This window comes from Jaculus jaculus, chromosome 12 (genome assembly GCF_020740685.1).
Source record: "Jaculus jaculus isolate mJacJac1 chromosome 12, mJacJac1.mat.Y.cur, whole genome shotgun sequence".
NCBI lineage: Eukaryota > Metazoa > Chordata > Mammalia > Rodentia > Dipodidae > Jaculus > Jaculus jaculus.
This window is the reverse complement of record NC_059113.1, coordinates 86192865-86207107: the sequence shown is the minus strand read 5'-3', so window position 1 is coordinate 86207107 and position 14243 is coordinate 86192865. Positions and strand designations below refer to the sequence as shown.

The 14243-nt window shown below is 37.8% G+C and overlaps 1 protein-coding gene across 1 annotated transcript in view; it reads left to right on the top strand.

Annotated features, from left to right (window-relative positions):
- Nucleotides 1-595: 595 nt before the first annotated feature.
- Slc7a11 (solute carrier family 7 member 11) overlaps nt 596-14243 on the top strand; it is a 79047-nt gene continuing 65399 nt past the window's right edge. The window contains exons 1-3 of the mRNA XM_004655930.3: nt 596-1142; nt 5899-6025; nt 10376-10491. Of these exons, the coding sequence (XP_004655987.1) occupies nt 866-1142; nt 5899-6025; nt 10376-10491 (520 nt within the window). The 5' untranslated portion in view covers nt 596-865. The remainder of the gene's footprint in view (nt 1143-5898; nt 6026-10375; nt 10492-14243) is intronic.

The window sequence follows — 14243 nt, the reverse complement described above, 5'->3', positions numbered from 1 at the left end:
AAATATGGGATTTGAGTATGTTGCTAGGAGCACAAAACTAACTGTGCTCTAAAATAATTAAATTAAATTAATTTTCTTCTTATTAACCATGCAGCCTGAACATCCTTAGAATGGGCAAAGTAGTTTTCTGCAAAGCGTTTTTTATAGTAAGTTCCAGTGAAAAGAAACTCCTGAAAATGAGGTAACTATTTCCTGTTTCATTTTCTGATCTCTTGGAGAGCTTTCATCCCTCTGTCCCTCTTTCGGAGTTGCTTTAAGTCTCTGTGAAAGTCTGTTCCGAATTTGCTTCTGGATTGGTTCAGTTCCCTTTTAAGTGTGTGCTTTGTTCTCAGGAAAAAAAAAAAAAAAAAAAAAAAAAAGCTCAGGTTCGTTGAGCAACACGCCTCTACTGTTAAAAAAAAAAAAAAAAAAAAAAAAAAAAGGCTGAGTAATGCTGGAGCCTTCTCCTGTGGCTGATGCAAACCTGGGGAATTTGCATCATCATGTTGCTGTAGTAAGTTGGTGTGACAGGCAGGAGCTTAAATACAAGCCCATGAGGAAGCTGAGCTCCTGGTAATGATAGGGCCGCCGCGCGCCGCAGCAGCAGCCGCTCTGGGGAGCCGGGAGGTGGGACCGAGCACCCAGGTGCTTTGAGGGGTAATTAGACAGCCGCGAAGGCTAAGAGACACCCCAGTCCACCTGTGAACAAGGTAGCGCTGAGGGAGACACTCTGAAAGCAAAGAAAGGGATCGGTCCGTCACACCTACGGACAGCACAGTTCAAAGTTTTGTTTGTGTGTGTGTGTGTGTGTGTGTGTGTGTGTGTGTGTGTGTTTCTTCCTGTTTCTTTTTTTGTTTTTCCTTCTTCCCCCTGTGTGCGCACTACTATGGTCAGAAAGCCTGTCGTGGGCACCATCTCCAAAGGAGGCTACCTGCAGGGAAATGTGAGCGGCAGGCTGTCTTCCATGGGTGCCCAGGAGGCTCCTGGGCAGGAGAAAGTGGTACTGAAGAAGAAGATCACCTTGCTGCGGGGGGTCTCCATCATCATCGGCACTATCATCGGCGCGGGCATCTTCATCTCCCCCAAGGGCGTGCTCCAGAACACTGGCAGCGTGGGGATGTCGCTGACCGTCTGGTCTGTCTGCGGGGTCCTGTCACTCTTTGGTGAGTGCCCTTCTTTGGGGGGTGTGGCTGCGCAGTTAGGAAGTTTGCTCACTGGGAAAGCAAAGGGTTATGTTTGAGGCAGAAATGCATGGCAAAAGACTGCACGAAATGTTTTGATTTGGGTTCAGGTATGTGGACTAAACAAACAGCGTTCACTGTTGGCATAACCCTGACTTCTTTCTAATTCCTTCCTGAAGGCTATTAAGACTTTCTTTTACTGCCTAAGATGTAGTTTTTTTTTCCTGACTTTTCACTATGGAGATGAGAGCAGACTAAACTCTGGTGACCCAGGGACTACCCACAAACTTTCTGCGCCTATGGTTTGGGCTTGGGCTAGGCATATTTCAAGACATCCTGGCAGCTGGCAGCCCGTGACACACCTGTGACCTGAAGCCCTGCGTGGCCTATTTACACCCAGAACAAAATGTGCAGCACACGTCTCACAGACATTTGGTTAGCACCAAGGATGGGTGGCTCTCTTTTCCTTTTTAATACTTTAATTTCACATAATAACAGTAATAATAACAGTTCTTAATCTTTCAAAAGTACTTTGCTTGGAAGTATGTGCACTTAAACAACTCAATCCCCATCATACATAAGACCACTGCGGTGGCTTTAGCTAATTTCACTCTTGAGATGTTTTATTGATGCATATAAACTTTCACAATATACATTTTCAACTGTCAGTTGGATGTCAGTGATGAGACCTGCTTTCTTCATCTGTATTCTCCCAGGTCTCCTGGGAAACAGATAATTTATCCACCTGTTCACTGAGGTCATATGGAGAGAACTGGTGGAAGTTCAGTTATTTTTTTTCTTGAAGATTTATATTTCTCCCATTGACATGAGAGTAGGGAAAAGCATCAAGAGGCATTTGTCCTGCAGCAAGAGGACAAATGCCAGCTGGGCGGGCGTGGTGGCGCACGCCTTTAATCCCAGCACTCGGGAGTCAGAGGTAGGAGAATCGCCGTGAATTCGAGGGTACCCTGAGAATGCAGAGTGAATTCCAGGTCAGCCTGGACCAAAAAAAAAAAAAAAAAGAGGGCCACAGAGCTGCCTGAGTTCACTGTAGAGGTGAGAGAAAGTGGTGAATAATCCAAACAAAAAATTCTTAATTTAATTTTAATTTATGCAATGGGATAAATGTCTGCTCACTTGTTGAACCTAATATGCCTTCATTCCAAAAAGATCCAACACGTTAAACTTAACTAATTCTGTGTCCAAATCTAGAACCAAGTGCTAATCCTGACTCTCACATGTACAAATTCATTCACTGTTTCTGCTCAGGTCTTGTGATGCCTTAATCCATTATTTGGGAGAGTTACCTAAAGAACTCCTAGTTTTATAAATTCCCATTTTTAGAAAGAAGGTGTTTTGTTTTAATTGTTAAATCAAAGTCTTACTAGGAAGGTCTATGGTTGCTTTTAGAGTTTAGAAAACTGTGTTCATTACTTATGTCCACAGACTGTGCTTTGTAAAGTAGTTAGAAGCAGTTGTGTGCCATTCCTTTTTCAGTTCCTTTCATTTTTTTTTTTTACCAGATCCTTTTGAAGTAAAAAGTTATGAAAAACTCTGAGAAAACCCTGGGTCAAGCTCAATATCAAAGTGGTTGTGGCATATGTAGGCACAGATAAACAAAGAGAACATCATTGTTGACCTTAAGTGACTCTGTGTCATGACACAGTATTTGGAATATTTAGAATAAATCAATATCTAATCAAAAAATGGCAACTAGTAATTTCCTGAACTTTACACACTTATGCTCATGTGATTAAATTCACACACATACAATAAATGTCTATTCTGATATAATAAAATAAATTCCTTTGAGTGTTGAACTAGGTAAAGTGATGTTAACTTGCATAATGAAAATAAACTTATTTATCAGTATATAATTTTATGCAGAAGCTCAAGAAAAGCTGGAGAACAGCAAAGGGAAGTGGGAGGTTGAAGGAGGTGATACTTCTCAGTACTGCAGGGAATGTGCTGTTGTATTAGTCAAGTTAGTGTTATGCGCCTTGCAGGTGACAGTTAAATTACTAATAGCTTTTTCCTTTTGAGTAGTCTTATTTATTCACTTGCAAACAGATAGGGATAGAAGACAGATAGAGAGAATGGGCATGCCAGGGTCCCCAGCTGCTGCAAACAGGTTCTAGATGCATGTGCCACTTCGTGCATTGGCTTTACCTGGGCACTGGGGGATTGAATTTGGGATTTGAGGGTTTGCAGGCCAGCACTTTAACCACTGAACAATCTCTCCATCTCGCCAATAGTTTTTTGACATAAATTTCTTACTAGTAAAACAAAATTTAAGGATGATAAATATCTGAAACTCCGAGACCAAGAGTCAAATATCTGTATAGAGATAGCCCCTAACTTAAAGGCTAAGATTGTTTGGTGGGCTAGGTGTGTTAAATGCATTTTCCACCAAATAATGTTTGTAACTTAGTTAACTTTGGGTGCTTTTTTGGGGAGAGGAGGTCGTTCCTACCTCTCTACATGTGGAAGAGCATCTGTATTTGGTTTGTTCTTCTTTAAGACAGGATCAATAAATGGATTTTTATATACTGCTTTGAACTTTTTTTTTTTTTTCAATCTGGGCAAAATGGTTATGGAGCTTGAGATCTTTAAATGAAAATCTTGTTCCACCAGAGCTCAGTTTCAACTACGGCAACCATACATGCGTTTCAACAAAGCACACACAGGACTAGGTATTGATTTTGCAGTACTAAATTCCAAGGTACTTAAGAGTCTTTCCAATTACAAGTTATACTGGATGCTTTTTTGGACAACCTATCAACACGGCAACTGTTTCCTAAAAGATAACGAACTTCAGCTAATTACAGCTAGTTCACAATAACTATGTCAGAAGTCCCTAAATATCCATCTACAAACTAGTGACTTTAGTAGCATCTTTGAGAGTTAGAAAGCAATAAAGATTCTTTTGGATTGATGAGCTGGCATGGTGGCACATGCCTTTAATCCCAGCACTTGGGAGGCAGAGGTAGGAGGATCGCCGTGAGTTCGAGGCCACCCTGAGACTACATAGTGAATTCCAGGTCAGACTGGGCTAGAGTGAGACCTTACTTCAAAAAACAAAACAAAACAGGGCTGGAGAGATGGCTTAGCAGTTAAGTGCCTGTGAAGCCTAAGGACCCCGGTTCGAGGCTCAATTCCCCAGGACCCATGTTAGCCAGATGCACAAGGGGGCGCACACATCTGGAGTTCGTTTGCAGTGGCTGGAAGCCCTGGCACGCCCATTCTCTCTCTCTCTCTCTGTCGCTCTCAAATAAATAAAAATAAACAAAAAATTTAAAAAACAAACAAACAAACAAACAAAAGATTCTTTTGAATTGAGGTTTTTGATCCAGTTGGGATGCTTGCTTGAAGACTGGGTCCAGGGTATGGTCTGAGAGTCGATCATTTGATTGCATTTTAATTTTAAAAGATTTCTCAGGGGGCTGCCGGGATGGCTCAACAGTTATCATGCTTGCCTGCAAGGCCTAATGACCAGGTTGCAATTCCCCAGTACACATGTAATGCTACATGCACAAAAGTGGTGCATGCCTCTGGAGTTTGTTCGCAGCAACTGAGGGCTCTGGCATACCCTGGCACACACTGGGGAATGGAACCTGGGTCCTTAGATAAGCACTTTAACTGCTAAAACATCTCTCCACCCCAGCTTTTTAAATTTTATTCATAAATAATTTATCAGATTATGTTAATGAGTGGAACCATATTTTATGTGGTGCTTGTCATGTGTCAGGCCAGTCCTGTCTTTGATACCCGTTAACACATTACTATCCACAAATCCTTTATGAAATGAAAATGGACATTTTTTTTTTTTTTGATGTTTAGAGGTAGGCTTTCACTTTAGCTCAGGCTGACCTGGAGTTCACTCTGTAGTCTCAGGGTAGCCTCGAACTCACTATGATCCTCCTACCTCTGCCTCCTGAGTACTGGGATTAAAATGTGCACCACCAGACCTGGCATTAACATTTTCATTTTTAAAAGGGTTGAAGATTATGGTTTTGGAGTTTATATTACTTGCCTAGCTTTGTGTAAATTTTATTGCTAAGCATTGACATTTGAGCTCCTAATTAACTTTACATTAATGTACATTACAGCATCTCTTTGTAAAAAGTTTCCTCTTTTAACCACCTTGGTATGCACTGCAAAAACACACAAAATAACCTGTTTTTAGAAACAGAATAACTGGGTCAAAATTCATTTTGCTGACCAAATATATCCTACCAATTTAACGAAGTCTTGCAAGGAACACAGTTTATCGTTTTGTGAAGAACCTATAGCTCTTATTTATTTTGATTTGTCACAGAAACAGCATTTGTTATAATAGGACATAACATGAAAGAGAATGGTTGGAGATAATTACTCATCTTGGTGAAACATTGTATTCTACCAAGAGTTAGTCAGGATTAAGGGTGTCTATCTTGTTTTTCCCCACATGCTCTCAGGTTTGTGAATCCAAAATCTGAGTCAGGGGATGTGCAATAAATTTGTATTAGTATTTTTAAGGAAAATTACATTTTTTTCAATTAGAATGAATTAGTTCTGAAATGTGAGGGACTTAGAAGAGGACCTTGATGGGTCTCAGTAATTAGATGATGATTATTTTGAAATGAGGATGCCATCCAACCATCCAGCATGCAACATGAATTTTGTAGTGTTGATTCCAGCACAAAATGGCTTTGATCAAGTACTAACTGTTTCCCTTTTTCCTAAAACCTTTTTACAGGTGCTTTGTCCTATGCTGAATTGGGAACAAGCATAAAGAAATCTGGTGGTCATTATACATACATTCTAGAGGTCTTTGGCCCATTACTAGCTTTTGTACGAGTCTGGGTAGAACTGCTCATAATACGGTAAGAACATGAAAAATAGAGTGATTTCATCATTTTTTTTATCTTGACTTTTTAATGAATTGTGCATGTCAGGCTAAAGAGATAGTTCAATTAGCATAGATGGCCTAAATTTGATCCCCAGCACCCATGTAAACAGACAGATGTGGTCATGCATGCTTATATCCCTAGTCTTGTGGGAGTCATTGACCTGAAAATCACTGTGACTCACTCACTGGTCAGCCAGTCTGACTTAAAATGGCGGCTCCAGGTTCAGTGAGAGATTTTGTCACAAGAAAACATGCGGATAAGTGATGGAGAAGGACACCCAATGTTCTCTTCTAGCCTCATTAGACATGCACACAGGTTGCGTGCATCTGCACAAATATGCATACACTATACACACACACACACATACACACACACACCATGTGACACATACTACACACATATATACAAAAAAGAAAGAAAAGAAAAATTCATAGCATCTGACTATGTTGGAAATGTGTAGACTTCAGAGAGTAAAATCTGGGATAGAATATTTCTCTGGGTTAACATTTGTAGTGAAGCTTGAGGTGGCTCAGTAACAATGCCACCCTTTTACAGTACAGCTTGTGCTTAAGCATCAGTTATTTTCTTGATATTTCCAGGGAAGATATTTACCTGATGGGAGATGAAACCTCAAACTTCACCTTGATAAACTGTACTTTTGATAAACCATACACAATTTAATGTGCTAGGAATTGGGGCTTTTGTTATTGTACATAATGTCATTAGGTTATTTAACTTTTCTCCACTTTTGTGACTAAGAAATGTCTGTGCCAAACAACTTAGTGTATCCTCAAACTTTACACTTTATCAAAATATCATTTGCATACCATAAATGAATCATTTCCTCACATGAAATAAATCTGTGAACTGAGGTTGCAAAAATCTTTTGATTTTATTGTTGTAAGAATGTGTACCCTCTTCCTGATTCTCTTGGCATGGAATAATGCTAAGTCACTCTGAATAACAAATTTTCTTCAGTGTTGTGGGGAGCTCTGATGTCACACAGGCAGTTGAGGAGTGTCACGGCACTTAATGCTGCTTCCATAGGAAGTGACTTGCAATTTCTGATAGCAGAACTTGGCAGGGAACCTTGCTTTCACTGTAAACATCAGACACACAGAGCTGAAAGCTCAGGTGAAGCTTGGTTCTAACATTTACAGAAGGGGCCTATTAACACTTATTATTTTTCTATGGTGTTAGGAGTTTCTTTTTAACAAAGGGCTTTGGAGTAGCTAATAATTCATTGTTAAATATATTCCTAAGTTTAAACAGTTACTTAGAATTTTCTATTGTTGGATTGGAGAGATGGCTTAGCAGTTAAGGTGCCTGCCTGCAAAGCCAAAGGACCCAGTTTCTATTGCCCAAGACACATGTAAGCCAGATGCACAAGGTGATGCACGTGTCTGGAGTTTGCTTGCAGTGGCTAGAGACCCTGGCATGCCCATCCTCTCTCTCTCTCAAAATTAATTAATTAGTGAATAAAAATAGTCAAAAATTGCTATGATTAAATGATGCTAAAAATAGTCCTATTACTTTTCTAAGAAGGGAGGTCCCTTCTGTTTCTATTTGACCAACTCAATTATATCTACTCTTCAAAGTTTAACAAATAGTATTCTTCAACAGTTAATTTTCCGTTTATTCTAGTTTATAGTACTTATTTAATTTCTTAATTCTGAAAAAATGCAGTCTTGTCTTCTCACTTGGCATTGAACCGGATATCTCACATTCTTGCTGATATTTTAAATATCTATTATGTTTCACTATTGAAACTGCAAGCATTCCAAGTGCATAGGGCCAGTCCTAACATTTTTTGTAATTGTTGTACTACTAACATTAGTCCGTTGTGTATACTGGTTATAAGTCCTTTTAAAATAAGAGTCATTATATATTTATATATATTTGTTTTTGTTTTTTGTTGCTTAAGGTAGGGTCTCACTCTAGCCCTGGTTGATATGCAATTCAGTGTGTAGTCTCAGGGTAGCCTTGCACTCTCAGCAATCTAACTGCCTCAGCCTCTTGAGTGCTGGGATTCAAGGTGTGTGCCACCAGGCCCAGTTAAGATTATGTCATTTTTGGATGCCACAAACTCAGTGTTCAAATGAGTGAACACTTATGTCACATGCCAGCCTGTCTGGCTGTGGAGTGACATAGTTGGGCTTCAAGGAATCTTCATCCATGTATTTGTTGTATAACTTAGGATAATTACTTTGTGTCATTATGAACATGCTCATCCCATATACGGCATTACAGATACATATGGTATTCATTCATTAATTTATTCTTTCCACAAATTGCTACTGCATGGTGAATGGCAAGATAAAATATCTAAATTGGAATGAGTCACTAATCTTGCTCTAAATATCAGATAATCAGATGTTGTGTTCGTTTTGAAAGAACTGCTATATGGTGTGTGTATTGACAATGAAATGACTTGGATATATTTTAGCACTATTAATGGGTCCTTATGTCCCTCTGTTTTACTGGACTCTCATTGCTGGGTTGGCTTATCAAGTATGCAAAATAGTAGGTGACTTGAGAAGAAGTAAGATTCCCAAGTATTTAAATGTTTCTCCTGGAGCTGGGGCTGTGACTCAGTGGAAGAGCCCTCACCACAAAAGCACGATGGCAAATGTTCATAGTCCCAGCACATACATAACTTCCAGGCACAGTGACAGGCACTTGTAACCCTAGTACTCAGGAGATAGAGATGGGCATATCACCAAGCTGGGTCCAGTGAAAGTCTGTGTCAATAAATAAGGTGAAGAGTGATTGAGGCAGACCCAGTGTTGACCTCTGGCCTCTACATGCATCCACACACATGCACAGGTACACCTGCATACATATAAATACAAACATATATACATGTATTCATACCACATATAAATATACATGAAAAAGTTTTCCTTCTATTATAAATACCATGATATCTACATAGTTCCCATTACAACTATACCTTCATATTAAGTCACTATTGTCAGAAATCATCTGTAAAGCAAAATCAAGGAAAGACTATGAAATGAAATTCACTCATTTACAATAGATTCAATGTGTATTGAGTGTTATTGTTTGTCAGATGCATAGTGAGCACTCTCCTAGGAATAAAATCATGATTCAGGTGGACAGTCTGGTTCTCATAGAATTCATAGGCAAGTGCAGGGAAAGAATTATGAGTCTCAGAATCAGATGTGTAAATATAAAATGACTACTGTGGTAAGCACCATGGAGGGGACCGTAACACTCTGCTGGGTTAAAAAAAAAGAGTTAGAGTAAGAAAGACTTGTCCACGTCTGATCCATGGAGAGTTGGAGAAGAATGGAAGAGTGAACCCAGATTCAATACTACTACTACTACTAATAATAATAATAATTTAAAAGTAAACAGTGAGTTGAAAAGGCTTCAGGCAGAAGTAATTCAGACCCTTAGGGTGGAAGGAAAGCAAGTGAAGAAAGCGTTGCCGAGGGCTGAGTGCAGTGTGAAAGAGTTTTCTCATATCCAGCACATGTCCTGAATGAACTAAAACAATAAGCTTATATTTTAGTTTACAAATGAAAAAAATTTATAAATGATGCAGAGAAGCCAAAACTGTCTCATTTGGAGGAAAAGCAAAAGAGGGCATCTCTAGGAAAAGAAGAAAAGTTAAGAAGTTTGTAGCACTGACTGGTATTAGCAGACTAAGAATGGAAATAGATAATAGTGGTTGGTTTTCTGATAATCTAGAGATCAGGCCCAGATGTTAGGTAACCACAAGAAGGAAGAGAAACTAAAGGGGACTTCTAGCTTGAGAAGTTAGGTAATTCCATGGATTTCCTTGTATATGGAAAGAATATGGTCTTTAAAATGAAATACTATATGCAAATTTCTCATAGAAATGTTTGTGGAATTTATAGTAGGACACATTTTTCCTGGATTGCTATGTAGCTGAAATTATTTGATTTTTCTTATCTCCTGTTATTTCTTCATTATTTAAAATTAAAATATTTTTTAATGTATGTATTACATCTAAACATTTTTATAGAGGTAAGAATAATAACATGACTTGGACTTTTATATTAAAGAAGAAAAATTCAACAAGGTCAGATTTCTAAGTACATGTTATAAAGTTATTCCTTGGCAACAAACACTCATTAATGTTAATTTTAACACTAGTACTCAAAACTTAGCCACTGATACTATAAGTAATATTTCCTGTGGAAGTTCTTAAAATTTTACACATTTATGTAAAATATGTTCTATATTCTAGTAGTACTACCTGAATAGAGAAAAATTTCAATGAAAATGTTATTCATTTTTTCCGTAATTAATCCAAATATATTGGCCTTTTAGCCCTGCAGCAACTGCTGTGATATCCTTGGCATTTGGACGCTACATTCTGGAACCATTTTTTATTCAGTGTGAAATTCCTGAACTTGCAATCAAGCTCATAACAGCTGTGGGCATCAGTAAGTATTACAGCTGTAAATGAAAAACAACAACCAAAGGCAATTGCAGGCAAATTCACTGTAGATTTTTTGCATGGTACCCCAAAATTATGTTCTTTTTACTTAAAGTTCTAAATTTTTATTGGAAAAGATAGAAAAGAGCCAAGATTTGAAGTGGCCTGTGCTTTTGTATTACTTGCTACATGTATCAATAGATATAAAGTGTGATTCTGTAAAACAAACAAACTCCTTCATTAATAAATGTTAAATAGATTATACATAAAATGACACACTTCAGAATGCAAACCAACCTGTAGAATTGGTTTGGTACTGGAAATTACTGTACCTCAGTGATTGGCTGAATGATAACTGATCTCTGGCCCTGGGGTTATATGTTGGATATCTGTGTTATTGTGCTCACAAAATTTATAATGGTAGTGGCTTTTACTTTAGTTATTATTTTCATTCCTAATGTTTATCATGATAAGAATTTCCTTCAAGATTTAAAAACAAGTGATTTTCTCAACCAGGAGATTTGTTTATAGGCTATAGATGTGGAAGTTGTTAAGTTTTTTTTCTTCTATGGCACAGATTTTAGAAATTAAAGGAAAAGAGGAACCTGTACAAAATTACATAAGTGATATGAAGCTAAATCTAACTGCAAGTTCCTGCAAAATTCTAGAATGTCATGGAAAAGGATAAATTAATCTAGATGCTAATTGAATTAATGTTTTCAGAATCAATGTGATCATATTTGATCAAGTTTAACCACTCAGAGATACAGACAGCTACAGTGGTGCCTCAGCTGAGGGCTCAGGGAAGAATCTTTAGGTGTTTGAACAGACAATGCGAAGAGCAAGGAAGTTGTGTCAGTGGAACAGTGAGTGGCTAGCTTGCCTTAAAGTGGTAGGACTAATATATAAAAGCATTCCCAATATCACACAGCTTTATTTCCGAAATTAAATAGGTCCATCCTAAATTTCCTGCTTCATCCACCAAACATGCACATGCAATTACTTGTGCAATCTCTGGAGAACAAAGGAAATGACTCAAGAAGACATTTTGAATTTTGGGGGAAGGAATGATGTTTATCCTTCAACCATCTTGCCCTTTATACACACCACAGATAAGAGACTTGGGGACAGTGAAGATAAAATGATATGAAAAGTGTTTAGGAAAATACTTATAATTTATTAAGAGTGCATTAGATTATAAACTTTTTGTATTTCAGTTTTACTGATTGGTGAAATGCCTATGAAAAGATCACTTATTTTGAGGAAATATAGAATCATAAAATTTAAATTTAATAAGACGGAACAGAGTGTTTTGCCAATACAAAATTCTTGATTAATTTGGCATTCCCCTAAAGGATTTAACTAAGAGCCATTTGTATTTCCACCATATCTTTTCTCTTGAATGAGACAGAATGATGTGAGAGATGTCATATTCAACTGAAGAATGGGTACTATTTTTAAGGATTCTGTAGACTAACAATAGAAGTTACTATTTAACAGGAATGACCAGAAATTTTCAATAGATATTGTGTGTTGGTATCTACAGATACCCAATTCTTGCCTGCTTTGAATTTTAAATTAGATGAAGAATGTGAACATATTTCTGTATTTATTTTTTATAATAATAGATGGCTCTGTTTTTAATTATTCTAATTCCATGGAGCTTTTTAGCAGGAACTGTTTTATATAAGGTGATTAACTTTTTTCAAATGAAAACTCTAAAGCCATCATGAGAAAAGATAACTAAGTATGTCAAGGCTTACAAAGCATTTGTAGTTGAGTGTGGTTATGCCTTAGTGAGTCCTGGATGAAACTAACTATTTCCTTCTATTTTGACCACTAGTTATGATATTAATTTATTTATAAAAATATTTATTTTTTTTATTTGAGAGAGAGAGGATGGGCATGCCAGGGCCTCTAGCCACTGCAAATGAACTCCAGACACATGTGCCCCTTGTGCATCTGGTTTATGTATGGCCTGGGGAATTGAACCTGTGTCTTTAGGCTTTGCAGGTAAACGTCTTACCCACTAAGGCATTTATCCAGCCCTCTGATATTAATTTATAATGTTTGACATTCCTTTATAAACTCTGATCAGGAAATATGTTCTCATAATCAGAAGCACTACAAGAGAAACTAGAATATCCTCATTACTCAGTAGGAAGTAATTTAAGTCAATGGCCTAATTGGAAAAGTCAAACTGCCTTTAAGAAACATCTAGCTTTAATGGGGCAACAGCGGGTGGAGATGGAGAGAGAGAAAGATAAATTTACCTGGAGGCCAATCTCTCATATCTTTTATTTTTCAAAGTGGCTCTAGGTGATTTTCTGCCTGTTAGGGTAGAAGGTTACTTAGATGTAGAAAATAGAGTTTAATTGCATGAATTGCTTTCCTGTGTTCCTGGAAGGAACCGGGGAGTTTAAAATCTCCAGTTAAGTATAGAAAAAAGGTCAAACGGAGGGGTCATTTTATATTACAGAAAATAGTTCCAAATTGTGTGAAATATTAACCAGCCATTGAAAAAAAAAATGATAGATGAGTGAAGACACTGAGTTTGCTAAATACCAATTTACTCTCATTCTTTAAAGTACCCCACTTTCACCTGCTAATAATACTGAGGTACTTATGCTTAATTAAAATTTAGCTCATTTTAATAACAATGTCAGGCATATGGAAGAGTAACTGGAAAAGCTGGTACCTTCACTGTGGTACTGCATCTACAGCCAATATTGACATTACTCCTTTTATTTGCCTCCATGGAAGATGATGAATTTCCACTATTCTTGTAGTTCTAGTGAACACTGGAATACTGTATTTAAGTCATTTAGTCTATTGCTCTGGCTTCCTACAACTGGATTGTAAATAAGCATACAGTTGAATAGTAGAATATTAACATAAGAACACTTTCTCCTTAAGCTGTGAGAACTACTTCTAGATTTATGTCTAACATATTCCTGAGTGTCAAATCCTTCTCTAGTTTATTTTATACAGATAAGAGTTGTATTACACTTGTGTTTCTTAAACCTTGTGTAAATAATTGGGGAAAGCAAATAAAATAGCGCTTGTATTGGTCTATGAAAAATAACCAGCAGTGCCAGGAGTGGTGGCATCTACTTTAATGTCAGCTCTGGAGACAGAGATAGGAGGATCAATGTGAGTTTGAGGCCAGTTTATTACTACAAAGAGAGTTCCAGGTCAGCCTGGGCTAGAGTGAGACCCTACCTCAAAAACAAACAATCAACAATAACAATAAACCAAACAGAACTAGGGCAGGAAAGATGGCTCAGTGGGTAAAGTGCTTGCTATGCAAGTATGAGGACCTGTTTTACATTCCCAGAACCCGCATCAAAGTTCATCATGGAGATACGTGCCTGTATTCCCAGAGGCGTCTCTAGGGTTTGCTGCTTAGCTAATCTAGCTTAATTGGCTAGCTCCAGGTTCACTTTGAGACCCTTAATCAAAAAACAAGGTGGAGGGCTGGAGAGATGGCTTTAGTGGTTAAGTGCTTGCAAAATCAAAAAACCCAGGTTCAATTCCTCAGGACCCATGTAAGCCAGATGCACAAGGTGGCACATGCACCTGGAGTTCATTTGCAGTGCTTGGAGGCCATGGCACATCCATTTTCTCTCTCTCACTTCCTCTTTCTATCTCTTTCTCAAATAAATAAGTAAAAATAAAATTTTTAAAAGTGTATTTGAAAAAAAAAAACAGGTGAAAAGTGACAGAGAAAACATTTGACCTTGATCTCTGGCCTCCATA